The sequence below is a fragment of the Nymphalis io genome, chromosome 14, assembly GCF_905147045.1.
Source record: "Nymphalis io chromosome 14, ilAglIoxx1.1, whole genome shotgun sequence".
NCBI lineage: Eukaryota > Metazoa > Arthropoda > Insecta > Lepidoptera > Nymphalidae > Nymphalis > Nymphalis io.
This window is the reverse complement of record NC_065901.1, coordinates 8,027,269-8,045,432: the sequence shown is the minus strand read 5'-3', so window position 1 is coordinate 8,045,432 and position 18,164 is coordinate 8,027,269. Positions and strand designations below refer to the sequence as shown.

General features: G+C 32.2%; 2 protein-coding genes across 5 annotated transcripts in view; one reads left to right on the top strand and one right to left on the bottom strand.

Moving 5' to 3' along the window:
* Positions 1-18,164, bottom strand: part of LOC126773154 (probable 39S ribosomal protein L23, mitochondrial) — a 176,580-nt gene that overhangs the window by 10,551 nt on the left and 147,865 nt on the right. The window lies entirely within an intron of this gene.
* The window catches only part of LOC126773144 (tyrosine-protein phosphatase non-receptor type 9-like), a 48,097-nt gene that overhangs the window by 8,314 nt on the left and 21,619 nt on the right, over positions 1-18,164 (top strand). For 3 of the 4 annotated variants that reach the window (XM_050493778.1, XM_050493780.1, XM_050493781.1), the window contains 3 exons: positions 2,635-2,856; positions 3,696-3,785; positions 4,168-4,308. In XM_050493778.1, coding sequence (XP_050349735.1) covers positions 2,635-2,856; positions 3,696-3,785; positions 4,168-4,308 — 453 coding nt within the window. Of the gene's footprint in view, positions 1-2,317; positions 2,336-2,634; positions 2,857-3,695; positions 3,786-4,167; positions 4,309-18,164 lie in introns of those variants that run through there. The other variant, XM_050493777.1, reaches the window with a different exon arrangement.

Genomic DNA, 18,164 nt, shown 5'->3' with positions numbered 1-18,164 from the left:
AGAAATATTTACATCGATCACAGTACAAACTAAACTGAATTTAAAACTTTTTATTGGTAGTCGCCTCGACTTTACAAATATTCAATTAATCTTTTAACGACAATATATTATTTTTAATTAATAAGTCGATATTATTATTGTATAATACAACATAATACTCTCTGGGTCGCGCTTAAAAAATATCCACACACAGATGCTAGTTAGGCCTAATTAGTTTAGTTGTGCTTATAGATTTGAAAATGCTCAACATGCTTTTTCAATTTTAGCCATGATTGAAATAGTTGTATATGGTATAAGATTAAAATAGCCATAATAAAAGCGTCAATAGTGCAATGCTTTACGGGCCGTCTAGCGATGAGAAGTCGCAAGTTAGATCTAAACCCCTTGGGCTATTAATGTCCCCACTCCTAGCACAAGCTTCAGTTATATTAGTATAATAAGATTATTTAAGCGTCGGAAGGTAAAAGATAAACTATGTATGTATTGGTACAATAATAATTAATAATTTGGTTGAATCTTATGCCAGGCTCTTTTCATGTAAATTATTATCGAATATGGTATTATCTTAATAAGTATCTTAATGAGGTCTATTTAATGCAGGTAAATCACAGATACCTGTAAATGTTATAGTGATCTTAAGGAATTCCTACTGGAGTTACCGGGGAGGCAACAGGAAAACAGTTAACACTAATTTCCCGGAAAACACGTTTGTTATGATTCGCACTTAAATTGATGTAGATATTAAAATGAGAAATAAAATCTGGATTTATGGTGGTCCATATAAATATAGTATCATAGTTTTAGTAAATTTATATTATAGTTAAAATAAACAATTTACTTTTAATAGATGATATTATCGAACGAAATATGTTTCTTCAAATTAAATATTTATATAGAGAAGTTAATAATTACAATTTTTAAAATAATTTCTATAAAAATAATATATTAATTAAATTATTATATTTACTTATGAATTGAAAATGCTAAATATTATGGGTAAAGTAGCGTTACTTTACTGTAATGCCTTGTTATGAATACCAGGCCACCACTGCTTCGCGTAAAGTTTCAAGACTAGATGTCATATTCAAAGTAATAAGTTTCCAATAAATCAATCAAGTACCTAAAATCTAAATCAAAGTTACCGAGTTATAAGGTGTTTCCGAAGCTGTCGAGATGTATTAAGAACTACATATATAAAGAGAAAATGTTTGCAGATTTGTTTAGTTTGTAATTTAGAGACTAAGTAATTACTAGCCAATGCCTGCAACATGTGTTGTAGTAGTCTCTTTATTTTTTTCTTAAACAATAAGTTAGTTTGTTTACAAATTACGTGACGTCATGGCACAAATAATAATTAATCGATTGACCATCATGGCCGACAGTGTTTTCGTCTACTCTTAAAGTTTAATTTAAACTTAATGTTTTGTAATTTTCCAAGTCCCAAAATTACAGACTTTTATTTTACTGTCTAACAAAGCGATACTGAACAATTTATAATTTGCTACCTATTAAACGTTGATATAACTAAACAGCCACAATTGTATATAATATATTACAATCATTTATTTCCTTAATAATAGTACAGTTATAATAAGTTTTAATAAAAGAACTAATAACTAAGCATGTTATAACTATTCATACTCTTGTCGTTAGTGTACGTTTTACCTTATAAGTGCAATATAATGTGGTTGGAAATTATAAAGCTGAGTAAATCGTATTATTTTTTTCTGGTGAAAATAGAGCACTACCTCTCTGTTGGCGTTCGAAACTTGCAATAAATATAGTAACGAAAGTATATCTAAAATAAATAAATTCAAAGAGTGCATCGATCATCTAATTAACATCAATCAATCAATCAATCAACAGCCAATCGTTGTCCACTGCTGAACATAGGCCTCTCCCAAGGTGCGCCAAAGCTCCCTGTCCTCCGCCTTCCGCATCCAGTTGGTGCCCGCCACCTTCTTAAGGTGGCGGGCACCAACTGTATCATTCTTCTTTCTAATTAACATAATAAATTATATCTCTAAAGATAAACTCAAAAGTTGTTTTATACCCCCACAAAAGTGTAAACTGAATTTATAATATAAGTAAATATTAAGCAAAGTATGACATACGATTATAATTTCTTTAATACGATTCAGCCATACCCTTCTTCGATATCATGATTGAGAAAGTGTGACGAAATGGAGAAACCAACTGTTTACCAATAAAATAAACTTAGCATAGTTATAAATGCATACTTAATTAATCGCCGGGTTAAGTGCGAATCATGGACAGACATATTATTTTTGATATGGAACAAATGTTTCTTCGCAAATTACTGATATTTCTGCGGGTATTTATTTAAATATATTACAATTTTTATAATATGAAAAAAAATATATTTAAGATTCTCTTTTTCTTGCCATTGAGAAAACAAAATAATAAGGAAAGTTAATAAGTTTTTTTCATAATCAAAATATAATATATTATTATAGAGACTACTTATTCAAAAATACAAATATATCAATCACATCACTCGTCATTCAAACTTCTATCAATCGGCTGTAGACTAAAATTTATGAGTCGGTGGTGCTGTCTCCTGGCTAAAATAATATTAGACCGAGAATCTAAATTTTTATACCTCACTTCCAGGCAACGAAGGCGTTCCTCGACGCGTTAAGTGAAACCGGTGCGGCGTGCGTTTCGCGAGCGACCGCGATCAAGTTCCTGCTCGCGCGCAAGTTCGATGTAGCGCGCGCACACACACTGTGGCGGCAACACGAGGCAACGCGCCGGAGGGAAGGACTCATCAAATTCGAGCCCTTCGAGGATCCACTGAAAAGCGAACTAGAGACTGGAAAATTTACGATATTGGTAAGGTTTTATTATAATTATTAAAGACTTATTCTAGTGTAATCAATTTTGGTGTGTATTAAATTAATGAACCAAAATTAATTTTGATCACGTTTTATCAAATTTTAAGAGTATACAAAAAATACAAAAACCTACGTTCGTAATTAAGGTTGCAACGTTAAATCACAATCTAAAACGAAATTAGGCCGTATCTCACCCTAAAGACTGAACCTATATATTTTTTAAACTAGTCATGTTTTAATGCTTATTTGCTCGCTCTGAAGGCGTTGGATGTAGGGTTGCCAACGTTTATTTTGAGAATTATAGTATTTTTCAGAAGAATCTATATACAATATAGTAAACTACAATTTAATATATATCAGAAAACTAAAAAAAGACTAAAATATGGTAGTGTTGTTTTTTTTTATTTATTAAATATAGTAATTTTGCATCTTTTAATAAAAAAATAGGCAATAGAAGTACTATATTATGCCTCATTAATATATACTTTTATTATTTTGGTGTTAAAAAAGAATATAATATACCTTAACAAAAATGAAGTATTTTTGCGTACTATATATATTTTTAAAGTGCATAGTAAGTTAGTTCGAATAACAAAAAAAAAGAATTACACTACTTTTTTGTTATTCATATGATCTCTGAACGCTGAACGTCCTGCCCCGCCTAGTCTAAGAATGACGTCGCGCATTAACATTTTATCAATTTTATATGATTAGTTTAAAAAATATTTTTTTTTTAATTAAAACATAACAATTGTCCAAAATATACCTGTATATATATATATATATATATGTGTATAATAAATTAAAACAGATGTGTAATTTGTTTGTTTTTTTAAGCCCACGCGAGATGCGACGGGAGCAGCGATTGCGGTGTTTACGGCGAACAAGCATTTCCCTGCGCTAACCACACATCAGACAACCCTACAGGTAATTTTTTTTTCATTTTTTATCATACAAAGAGACTGATAACAATATACAAAATGAAAATAAGTCTAGGTCGCATAGTAGCTAGTAATTAATAAAAGATTATTTTTAGCCTATTCGTATGAACTCTAACGCTCACATTTATTAATTGTTCAAAAACTTTAGAATAGAATTCTGAATAGTATATTAATGTAGCATTCAATATTTTTTTTTAATTCATAAAAAAAAATATTCTCGAGTACATTAAGATTTTATTCTGAAGGTAACTTCTCCATTTGTTTTTCATTGAAAGGAACATATAGATGTTTTTATTTTATAATTTACAACAGATTTACTACTATTTACTGTAGTACATAAAAACGAATCATTCACGAGTATGTGTCAGGGCGTGGTGTACCAGTTGGACGTGGCGCTGCAGTCCGTCGACACACAACGAGCTGGTCTAGTTTTCATTTACGACATGACTGACTCCAAGTACACCAACTTCGACTACGAGCTTTCGCAGAAGATACTTACTATGCTCAAGGTGAGTTTAAAATAGAAATATTAGGAATATATAATAGTATTATATAGATCGAACGTTCAGCCTATTTCAATGGCAGAAGACATTCGACATTCAAAACGTCATTTTTCACGAATCCATAATGAATTCTATAGATTTTATTTTAGATTTCTACCAATGCTATCAAGTCAAACCAAGGTTTAGTGTTTATTTTATTTTTTTACTCTTCCTGTCATTTGAAAAGATTATACAGACGAGTTTTTACCGACAGTGTCATTTAATATATGTATACATATTTAGAAATGTTTTGTATTATTAACGTTTTGAGAAGTACAAATATTATAAAGAAATTTCACTTTGTAGATTTTAAAAAAGCTTTTGAAAAATTGGTATATATAAGAAGAGAATGTCTGACGAGGGCTATAAATCCTAAAATGCTCAATTGTGTTCCAATGCTATTTAATTTATCGACGTTATATGTGAGAGCGTTGTGAGACAGAGATATTTATCGTTTGTTTGATTTGTCATTATAGAGATCTTATTATAAGCTGCTTATTTGATACGTTTGTTTTATGACGAGTTTTGTCTCGATTACTCATTAAAAATAGGACAAAAATGGCTCATTTTAATTGAAACTACCATGTTATTATCTTAATAGAAAGTTCGAAAGATTTACAGGATTAAAAATATATTTACTTAAAAAACTGTATATAAAAAATAAAAGTTGTGCAATTCTAAAATTCTATAAAAGTAAACTTCCCGAACTTTTCGCTAACGAAGAAGAAGTATTCGTTGGCTTCGATAGATGGCGTTGTAATGTCATAAATAAAACTTTAAATACCTCTATGTATTAGTTTACGCGACTATAATTTTTTTCCTTTGCTTAAAACTTATTTGTATTGAGTATTTATATAAATATATAGTCAGGTGTAAATCGCCCTCGCGTGGGGTGAATTCTGCTCTGTTCCGTTTCTAGTATCAGTTGTTTCAGAGAACACTGATACTGATATAATAATCAACATTGATTCTAACGCAAAAATATATATATCCATATGTTATTGATATTTATTGTCATAGAGAAAAGACGCCATGCCTTTTTTTTTCGAGGAGGAAAGGCATTTACGCCTCCCGCCCGGACACGACCGGGACGGGTATGTGGGACTCACGGGGCAGAAGGCCAGCCGTCCTACCCACTAAAACATCCTCGTTCCCGTAACCCCGCCACCATGCGGGGTTACGGGAACGCATTAGCACACCACCGCGACCCCGCCTGCGGCCGTCGCTTTGGATGAGCGACCCACCGGTTGTTTTTTATTGAGGTTTTCTCCTCTTGGCCCGGCCGGTGAAGGCAAGGCCCTCGGTCCCACCACAAGCTGGCGCCTGGATGGGGAAACGAGTTTGAGAAGGCGGTGACCGAAGTCTGTCCACCCAGCATCGACTCCGAAACTGGGCGAACCCGCCTCTCCCTCCTCCTCTACTCCTTACAGACAGACAGGAGGCTGTCTCCGGCAGCCCGAAAGGACCCCGGAGACCGACTCCTCCTCTCTCTGGCGGCCCAAAAGGACCCCGGAGTCCTCCTACTTGCCACGAAGCCGCCCGCTGGTCCACTCTGCTCAACAGAGAAATACCAGGAGCGGCCCGCGACACTTCCGCCGCGTCAGTCTCAGCCGCGATCGACAAGCAATCCGGAAAAAAAACATCGGATTGCTGGTCGACCCCGTTGCCCAGGGTGCACCACGTGGAGGTGACTGACATGCACCTCAAAGACGCCATGCCTATGTACGACTGTAAAGTAATACATATAAATATATTATATATATTACTTTACAGCGGTATATATATTTTATCCTCTGAATAAATTTCTCGAATCCATGCCAATTTTAAACTTGTACTAATATTTGAAAAGGATCACCAACTCGTGATTGGGTCGTCCACTTTACCACTTATCCTTTCGCCGATACGTACCGTCACCGTAAATTATTCACGCTAAAGAAGTTTCTTGTTAGTCGAAGCTTCCGTGCTATTCCGGATACAGAGTAAGAATACAGAAGTGGCTTATTTATTGACTTGCAGAACATAATCTTCATATTATAACGTGTATGAGTGTCGCATTTTGAGAAAAATATTTTATTTAAAAAAAAAAAATTATAAAATTTTATTATTTATTTATTTATTTTGAACAAATTATACATATCATAAACTATATATACGATAGTAACATTAGTATAATACCGAGTCGCAGCTACTAAAAAAACCATATCATAGTACTCAAAGCTGACGCTTGAACATCATAATTAATATTTTTTCTTAAAATAAAGAGATTTTTAATGCCCGGTTTATTAAATATAAGAAACAATTCGTTTTACTTACGAATAGTAAAATTGTCTGCATAATGGGTACTGTAAATGTATGACTATGACAGATACTTGGTGTTTCTAATTCTTTTTTTTAAGTTTTTTTTAGTTTCTATTATCCGTAAGATTACGGATCGTTTTTGTATAGTAACCGGATTTAAATCTTATAAAACCTTTTTTCTTATAAATTTTTTTTTTCTTACTTGTCGATGGCAAAATTTAGATGTCGTGTGTTTGTTTGTCTGTTTATTACCCATTATTTATAATAATTTTGTTATTGTTTCTATTTATTTTATAGTACGCATGTAAAATAAGTTTTTTTAAAAAAAAAATATTATGTACACTGTTTGTACATTATTCTGTATCATATTTCCTAACCTCAACTTTTCTATTATCTCATCAATACCCTTATATTCTTGACAACATTTTTAATTTCTTTTAGACAAATTTACCAAGGAGTTTTTCATATAACAAATAAGCCATATATCTTGATCAGCTTATTACTACATTAGTGCAGATTCAAAAAAATCTGGATAAAAGCATCTTATAATTTTGATGTCATTTTCAATAATGTTCCGTTCTGAGGTTTTGGACATATGGATAAATTTGCGGCGAAAGACTTGTTCACCTAACTCAATATAACTTCGTCTAACTTTCGTTAACGTCACCCAATACTGAGCAATGTTTTTTATCTGGGTCTAGTTATCTATCCTATGCGGGACTTCCCTTGTTGGGACGGTCTTGGTGGAATCTTTAAAGTTTAAATGAGAATAATAAAAAATAAAATCATAAATATTACTTTTTCTACGTTCTTATGTTTAACACTTGTTTAAAATAATGTATTATATGAGAAGGTGCATAGTCAATTATCTTACGTATATGTATATTTGTTTTCATATGCAATAAAATAATATTTTTAATATTAGAAACTTCTGTATCTCATTATTTATATTTTATCTATTATAGTAAATTTTGTATCAACTTTTATCAAACCAAAGTTATTACGTTACATTTTTTTTTTAAATATTATTACCTTGTTTCTGATTTTAAATTGAAAATTCGTAGTTTGGATTATCCGTAGCGCAGTGGGCGGATTCAGCCCTATACGTATTCCGTAGCTGAGGCGGGCGTCAGTGTCGCGGCATCGCCTTCTGCCTACGTCAGTCGAGCTCGCGTGCGCGGACACAACGGACGTGTCTTATTTACGTTAAATTCACTCCATATATGCCGATTCATATCCCGTACGGATTATATGTTAATCCGATACTGATATTATATCTTATCACGGAAACGTAAAGTGATAGTGACATTAGATGTTTCCTATATTTATTTCATGGTGAATTAACAGGTAGCGACTACAATAGTGCTATTTTTGGTTTTTGCCGCTCAGTGTAGTGCCTGTGTCTATTATCAAAGTGCAAAAAACTCTACTAGTCTTTATTGTTGATGCCTATCGCTCGATTGTTACGCACTTTACGCTGAAGTGACGTCGGATCGATAGGACTAACAGCTGAGCCGATTGCAGAGTCCACACTGCTTGTAAGGTAAACTCTTGCCGAATGTTGGGTTGTTTATCTAAGAGAACAATCACTTTGGAAAATCTAATTTGATGTTGCTCATGTTTGTTTTTAAACGTAAATTAATTGAATCTTAAACAGACAATCTTGATTTTTCGATAAAATATTGCTCATGGAGCGAAAGTAAACACAACCAAAAGGGATATTAATTTACTGACAAAATGAGTAATAACACTAAAAGTTATATACAAACATTATTCTTGACAATTTTCCGTCATTTGAGGCGTATGTCAAACGTGCATTTATTGTCTGAGAATTACTGTGAACAAAGTATTATTGTCTTTTATTACAGACATGCTTTAAAATTATTTATGTGTTAAGCGAATATTATAAACGACGTAGTATTGTCGTGTGTAAATGACTAAGACATTTGATGAGTATAATGTTGATTTAAAAAAAAAAGTGTTGTTTATATTATTTTTATTACAATAACTTGTATTTTGCCGATCCTTAGTTGCCAAATCGAGATACATAATATGTACACAGCATATATTATCATATAGTTAACATATTCATATTCATTGAATATTTATTCATTTCATAACGCACACAAGGACGGACACGAAATTCTAATATAAATACACACACATCAGACAACATACGTACATGTCACATGGATTTGTGCGAGGGGTGCCGTTTTGAGCAAGGCAGAAGTTACCCTCCCGAAATATGTCATGATCGTGTCCTTTCGACCGCTAAATTTAGCATACAGTCGCGTATTTTAAAACATTTTTCTTTTTGAATTACATTGTAATTGAGTTTTCACTGATTGGAGATTAAAACCTAATAGATTGATTTGTCGTCTTTGATGAGTTCGATCTGTTTTGTTGAGTTCCAATAAATAATGTTATATTATAATTTCCAATAAAAATATCGTCATAGTTAGGTGTAGTATATTCCGATGTTCGGTTCCGTTTATGCCACGTGTTGGGTTCGGAAGTAAGACTTCGTCCCGTCGTCGACCCATCACCTCGTGAATATAATCATGACTTGTATGGCTTTGTTATGCACTTCACTTCATAATTTTGACATATTGTAATATATTTTTAAGTGAAAAAGAAACAATTAAAACATTTTACTAATAATATTAACAGATATGTTTTCGAAGATTTAACTTTCCCCGGATAGGATAAAATATTTCACCGTAACAGCCTGTGAATGTCCCACTGTGCTGGGCTAATGGCCTCCTCTCCTCTTTTTGAGGAGAAGGTATTGGAGCTTATTCCACCACGCTGCTCCAATGCGGGTTGGTGGAATACACATGAGGCAGATTTCAGTGAAATTAGACACATGCAGGTTTCCTCGCGATGTTTTCCTTCACCGTAAAGCACGAGATGAATTATAATCACAAATTAAGCACATGAAAATTCAGTGGTGCTTGCCCGGGTTTGAACCCACGATCATCGGTTAAGATTCACGCGTTCTTACCACTGGGCCATCTCGGCTTTTTTGATATTCAAATATTTCACATGAATATATAGGCGTCTTACTTGTTAAATTGAACATTATCGATATTAATGGTGTACAGTGTCACGTGGAATGGAAATATCCATAGATCAATAAGCTGTTAATTATCATTGTTTTCAATCTATTCCTTTTATATTTTATTAGTTTTATTTTATCTGTTTGCACCTTATACATAAACTAGCTTCCACCGGTGTGAGAGTAGGTTTTACGTAGTCTAAGTGTTAAGTCAGATTGTAAGATATCTCTAGTCCAAAAATAATCCAAATCCGTTCAGTAATTTTTGTGTGTAAGAGCAAATTTTTTTGTTAGGATTAACAATTTTTATTTAAAATTTTGATCAATATGTATAATGATATACGAAACTTATGCAAAGAACACAACAATTTTTTTTATTATCCTTGTCTTTGACTTATCTTTTTTCATTACAAATGTTTAATTTAGCTTTGAGCTCAAGTTTTTAGTCTTAATATTACTCCGGGTGAAGTAAAGGCGAGTCTTTGTTTATTCACTTCGGTAGGGTTAACATAATTGCTTTTTCAACTTCTGCGCTTGAGAAAATGTATTTAATCGTATTACAAACAGGAGGAGTTTTATCAATGAACGGTTACGAATTTTTTGATTTATAGTTTTTGCGAGTTCCTTAACTTTCTAGTCACGATCGAGCAGGCATTGACCTGCTGTAATATTACTTATGAAACTCATTGTTAACGAAGGACACAAGTTCCGCATGGTAGGTTATTAAATTCCAGTCAGGATATTTCGGTTCTTTACTTACAATATTGATATATATTAATACATATATACTTATAAATGATAACTGATACAAAATATATTATTTTGGTTTGAAGTAATTTATTAATCTCTATTTATACTAAATTAACTGCTTGTTATATTTATAAAGTCGAAAAAAAGATACAAACATTTTTGTAACGATCTCAAGTCTTAAGTATTGCTCTCAGTAACTGCTTACAAATACATACATAATTTTACAAGGTTAAGGTAAAGTTATTTACTACTGTTTAAGACTTAAGTGTTTACTGTTTATCTTAATAATATCAGCCTTATTTATAAACGACGCTCTTTCTATCATTATTGATTTGGCATTCGAAAGAAGACACAACATTTTTAACTAATCACCAGCTAAGCAATGTTTATAAGTAAGTTCGTATATTTACGATATTATTTATAATAATAATTTGTTTAATAATAAGAATATATACTTTAATACTATATATATTATTAATTGTTACCGTAATTAATTTAATGGCTTTCGAAACCTTACTTCGACACCCCATGTGCAACAGACCGCGACGATTCGCGTGACATTCGTCTACTGGCTATCGATACCCGAAGACATCATATGAGATGTACACCTAAACAGTATACTTTCTTTATATAATGATTATAACATTTTATATCTATTCTACTAGTATTTTAATCTTACGCAACGGCGTAAAATAGAATTAACAGTAGCTATTTGAACCTTTGCTTAGAAGTTAATTTATGTAGCTGTATATTAGCGTTTTATTACTTATATAATGTATATGTATAATCCTGTGATCCTAAATGATTTTTATATAATCTTATTATTTCATAGAGTCTGTCGTTTTCAAGCGTGACTAATTATTACGCTGATGAAACAAGCTTCTGACTTGAGAATTTAATCCAAGGGCGTCTGATTGGCAATTTTTCACTACGCTATCATCAGCCTGGCCGGGCCACACTATAATTACTTCATTAGATGAGGTTTCCGTGCTACCAAGTTTTACTTTCGCAAAATATGTTCTTTTAATAATCACTTACTCCTAGTGTATATTAAAAAAATATGTGATTAGACTTTATGCAATTTTGTTTAGTAATATAACCTATTTATATATGATTTAAAATTTGCTCATATACACAAACGAATTAGCCATATAAAATATTAATTGTTTTAATGCAATAATGTATATTTATTAAAAAAAATCATTGACTCCAATAAACGAAACAGTAAATTTTATTTAGACAATAAACATGCTTCGAGTGGCCTCGGCATTTAAAATTAGACGTAACTTGTAAACGAAGTCTGAGAAAACAGGAAGTGTTTCTTATACAATCAATTTCGCGACGTGTAACATGCGGCTGCAACTCGCGTATAAATTAACTTCCTCTTGAATTTCATAACGCATACATTGAATTGCATAAAAGGCAAAAATTAAATCGGTCGGGTATTGATCAATATTTAAATCTACCGCTTTCGAAACACTGGATACGATTACTATTGCAAAACAATTGGATTATTTCTCGTGTGATATTTTCTATCGCTGTATTATGTACTTGTTTTCGTCGATGCATTTGTTCAGCTTGTGCGAATGACTTGACTCTATGAGCTATTTTTGTGTTTTTGTTTATTACGTTACGATTGAACGTGTTCGTGTGTTTTCGTTCTCTTGTTAATAATTTTAGTTGTATCAACAAGTCTGTTTATCGTTTACGGATGTTTTATTTGAACTGTTGAAGCAAATCAATATATACTGGGATATTTACTGAAGATACCTATTTGCTGAAGATAATTTTTGACAGTTTAATAATATCACTAAGAGCTCAATCACCCTTGGCATTCAGAATAGTTCATGTGCCAAAACTCGTGTCTTTTAGGTGATGCCATAATTTTCGTCCATTTAATAGTAAGTATATAAATGTATGTATAAAATAGACGCGTAGCGGTACATCCGCTAGTCCGTAAACAACGTGACAAATGTTTAGACTGGGTTTCCCGAAACGTTTGTGAAATTCATGGTAACTAATCTTTTAAATATTTAAACGTAATAACAAATTTATTCTCTATCTGAAAAGTAATTATTCATTTCATTATGATAAGACTACACTTACAACACCAGTAGTACATTATTATATATCAAGTTATCAATGAAATAAATATTTGTGAATGAGTCACGTGTTTCGTGTGTTTACTGCCTGCGATACAAAAATGCGAATTTTATATGTCGAAACGTATTAGATATTGAGAGGAGGCCGGTGTGGGCGCGGAAACCAGTCCTCAAGAGCAAGGTCAGGTCTAGAGCTCTAGATGACGGAGCCGGCTTTATTGCCCTCTTAACACTGTTTCCTGAATTATGGCTATATCGGTTTCTTTATCTTTTTTATAATAGCTGGCTTTTCTATCAAAATATTTGCCCTTGGATGTTGATATTGATCATGTTACATTTTGTTATCATTTTCTCAACATCAAAACTAACTATTATGATATGTGGTTATGCGCTGTTTACTGTTTATTTAAATAGTATGATTTATAATATCAACTATTGATATTGTAATGTATTATTTAACCTGGCAATGTTTATCTAAATAAACTTTAATAAATGGCAAGGATGACCGTGTCACATAAGTTAATTTTGTATTAGTGTGAAACAAAGCCATAGATAATTCAATATTATTTTTAATAATATTAGTGATTCACTATTAATTGTATAAAGATAAAAATAATTCGTTTTTGTGCTAGCTCAAGTAAATAGAAGAACTTATATCTCCAACTGAGAAGTCTGTGAGGAACCACGGTTATTAAAATAAAATTATTAACCTTACGCTCTTAATATCGTAATATTCTTACTTGTATGTCACACGTAAGTTTCAAAGAATAACATAGTCCCATAAAATTACGACGTATTTAATGTGTGTGAACTAACGCTTAATATTTAGAAGAGAATACGTATCATTAAGGCATTATTTCGTAAAAAGTAAACGCGTATAATTATTCGTTTAGTAACCAGTGCGCACTCTACACAATAAATTGTGTGTTATACGCAATATACTTTACAGTTTTGCAATTACAACTTTATCGACTTAAAGAATAATTTTAAAATTGATTATATTGATGATTATTTATTGACAAAACATTTTAAGGCAAAACATATCCCGTGACGTTGTAGAGGGAGGAAGGTGTTGCAAGGGAAGTTGGAAAGTCGAAACCCTCCTGTCTAGAGACTGTGTAGCATATATTTTAGGTCATGAATTGTTTTATAAAATAATTGTCTCTCGGTTTTTCAAAAGAAATAACCTTAACCTACTGTCATCTTATCGTTACCGCCACCGGAAGAGTTTCCGGGCTAGTATAAAAAGTAACCCGTCCACCATCCGTCCAAAAAGTTCTTTTGTTTTACAAAATTTCTTTCGTGTTTTTGACACTTAAAATTTCAATATAATATAACCTACAATTATTGGAGTTAAGAATCCAACAATCTTTTGGTTTATATTTACAAAGTAATGTAGGTAATACAATGTATAATGTAATGAGTATATTGTATTGGGTCTGACGCAGTAACATTTTGCGATTTCGTATCGATTTTAAGTAAACATTGGCGTCTTCACTCTTATCTAGGGTTGCCAGATCCGGCCATTTATCGAGGCGTTGTGTCTTCACTGTAATTCATGATATTAGATTCGAGTATTACGACTGCGATAAATGGCAGTATTGGATATACGCGTAATTCTAAATAATTCAGTGAAATACATATATATCAGGAGCATAAATTTAAGTGATGTTTTGTTTTTAAATAGCATTGTATTAGTGTGTGTAAATGTTTTGATGATGATCTATATAATAAACAAAAAATTACTTGTAATTATTGGTATAATTACATTCGGCGCCCTTGATGGTACCTCGTGGAAGTCTTTATTTGTGCCGGTTGTTCGGGCTTCACCTTGCAGTCACGTGGAACACCGTTGTGACTCATCGCTGCGCAGCGAAGTCTGTCCTTAAGATTTGCGTTGTACAACTCTTTTTAAGGCCATTCGTAAATCGTCCGCGTAAACAATTTAATAAACTATCATTAACATCGCCATTACTACTAGGTACGATAATTATAACCCCCTAATCTATAAGTCTTTATGTTTATAATAATTTATTAATTGAACGAGACTAATATTTTTGCGTATATGAAATCTAAAATAAAGTACTTGATTGGTTGATCGCTCGTATGTTTCTACGCAACGTGCTCTTAGACCGCCATCTAGATTAGTGTTTACGGCGCGAAGTGCAGGACAAACTCTTGTTGCACTCGGCTACTGCCACATTCTCTGTTTGCTTTTAGATTCATGCTACTAACAACGATATGCAAATATACTGCATGACTATTCATAAAGATACATTTGGTGCAGCTCGATGTACACGGTATTCAAATATTAATATAAACTTGATCGTTATTTGTAGTAGGGGTTGAATTCGTTATCCACCGTTTTTAGTAACTACGTCCCACTAAAAAAAACTTGTGTACCGTAAACAATAAGTTTAAATAAAAATATAATAAAAAATAAAAGTTTTTTGATCATTTCTAACACAAAATAATATATAAATATTTTTAAAATCTGTACTAAAAAGTCTAAAAACAAATATTAAAAATTATAATATCGATGTAAATAATTCAGAATGTGAAATTGAAAATACTTTTCGAGTAGGTAACTTCCAAGATGAATAATAGTTTGTTTACGTTGTTAATTATGAATGCTTTGCGAATCGTAGAATATAACATCAGAATATAAATAGGAGCTATCAATTCCATTTCAATGAGTGATCATGTTGAAAATACACTTATCTCAGACGACTATAATATCCTGTCTAGTAAAAGCTATTAGTCTGCATACCACTAACGCGCCAGCCGATTTTAAACTGGTCTGAAAATTAGGAAGAGGCTCTTCACAGTTGATGCTTCATCGCCTGCCTGATTCCAATTTCAGATTGGAAAAATTTCCCTGCTAATTAATTTTAGTACGTCAAGTTGATAGATATTTTTAACAAGATTATATCGATGGTGAAGGTCATTTTTCGAATGTCGAATTTCGCCTTTTTATTATGAGAATCCGTTATGCATATAAGATCTATACATAGATTTTTACCGTACGCACTAATTTAAATTGAAAAGTTCGCTAAAATATTGGTAACACTATTTTTACATTTCTACTTGTTACCACATCCAAAGAGACTTTATCTATAAACATACTGGTTTACCTGAATACAACAAATAGTCTAGATTAAAATAATATTTGAGCTTAAATATCGATGCCCGATGATATTTTAAATACCCTTGTAGCGGGGCAACCGCCTGCACCATCGACACTGGATGATTAATATCCGCTAGGAGAAGGTCGCGGCAGAGCTGTGACGTCATCTCCGTAATCACTTTACTTCCGCTCGTGTCGTACGTGGACAGACTGGCGACTATCATGGAACGGTTAACGATTCAATTTTGTTTTGTCAATCAATTTACTTTTACTTTACCATTCACTGTGCTTTGAAAAGTGACCATCCATTATTAATTTTCTTCACTAAAGTGAAATAAATATTTGTTATGTTAATTAAGTGAAAATTTATCGCCTAGAAATAGTGTTTGTTAGACGGTCCAGTATTGTTGAAATGAATAGGTTAAAAGATCTTCGAGACAAAAGCCTAAAGTTTCTTTGTATTATTTTAATTGCGCTGCATATTATTACTTTTTCTTTCACTGAAATTTTTTTTTGAAGCTCATATCAGTGGAGTAAGTAATCATAAATAATATCATTAGTTTTCACCATATGATTGTCCAGAAATATAGTGTCGATATTTATTACAGCGGCTCAAGGTATTTTAAAAATTAGGTCGCTTTTTGTTTCGTTACTGTTAAATATTCGACCTTGTGCTACCGATATGTTGATAATGCCGTACGTACAACAAAATGCGAAACAATAGGGTTGCTGCGCGTCCCATTTATGTGCCGTATTTTGTTAGCTGACGTTCGCTTTTCATCACTCTGTCGGTATAATGAGATCGGTGCATTCATGGCTGATGCGAGAGCACTCATTGTATCAGATAACTAACGAGCGCACATAGTGAAACTTTACTCGTATTTGCTCATTTAATAGGGAGATTATAGTAAGTAATCTTACTTTGTACTTAGCTTCGTAAACTTTACAATAGACATTCTACAAACACTATATTTAACTCGTTTATGTAGGTTAGTGACATCTGTTCTATTTAAGAAATCGGCATACCGATATTTATAGGTGTGTCTGATATGAATGTTATTTATATACGCATATAGTTATGTATATGTTGTCAAAATGTTATCTAATAGATATGCTATATAACAAAATACGCAGTCATTGAATGAATGAAATACTAATAAAACACGAAGCTGTAATGTTTACATAATAACAATAACTTAGTGTTGACCTCATTGTATTGTATATTTAAATTTGGAATTTAAGTTATTTTGCGTTGTTAAACTGTATATTCAAGTAAACAATAATTTTAAATATGTATAATTTTTTTATATTAAAAGTTCAATTGTTAGATTAGAATAATATAGGATATATCTACTTAAAAAAACTTTTCAAACATTAACTTTGAATAATAAATTAAAACGCGTTTTTATATTGTATTGGTTGCTAGGGAAAGAAATTTCTACAAAGTGAGTAGTGAGAATATTGCACCTGGCCCAGTCGGAACGGCAGCTGCTATTATTTCGTTATTTTTTCTTTATCCGGTATTCTACTCACCGACACGATCTCATGTTGCAATAATGCAGTGATCTTCTGACCCCATTTTAGTAACAAAATGTTAAGAGATTATTATAGCTGTACGGAAGTGGGTATATTTTCTACAGTTTGGCTTCTTTCCATAAAGAAATGAGCACGGGTCGCAAGCAAATCACTATATCCAACGGAAACAGAAGACTTTGTTTTTACTTTTTTGTTTAAAAATTACAGCTTCTACTATTTCCAATCTTTTATATTCAAATTTAATTGATAATATAAATTAAAAGTGTTGTCAAGTTTACTTACTGTGAGCTAAATCATAGCGCTAGCTTTCAACAGAGTTCACCTGGTAGCGCGAAACTGGGATAGCTCATGGCACGCGTGACCTATATCATATTTCAAAGGGAGCCTGGGACACCGCCAACTCTATCGCTTCAAGGACTTTTTATTATATAAAGATAAAATCCACTCCTTTTTAATATGAAACGTAACAAGATTTTATAGGAGATATTTTCATTATTCGATGACGTGAAAGGTAATTTTCTTTTCTCCCCGAATGGAACTTTAAAGTTTTTTAAAACCAGTTTCACTGAAATTTATGTCGGTGATGCGACTTTGGATTTGCTTCTTATTAAATTGCGTTTTCCAGCTGCAAACTTTACATAATGCGGTATGTTTTATAACTTAGGGTTTCGAAAAATGCATTCGTATTTGGTATTATTACTTATTTTAACACAAATATTATTGAATTACAATATGTGAACAATTAAAATTTCAATGGGTTTAATGTTAAGTAATGAAAACGGTAACAAATCAGGGTGTTTTATGTTATAACACGTTATAATTTCACTTTCTAAAATTCTATATATCATTTTTTGCTTGAAACATTTGTTTAATCCTTTAGTTTTAAGATCGTCTTTGTTATATAATTACACTAGTCTATTATGATTTGTGGTCTCGTTGGTTATGAAACTAC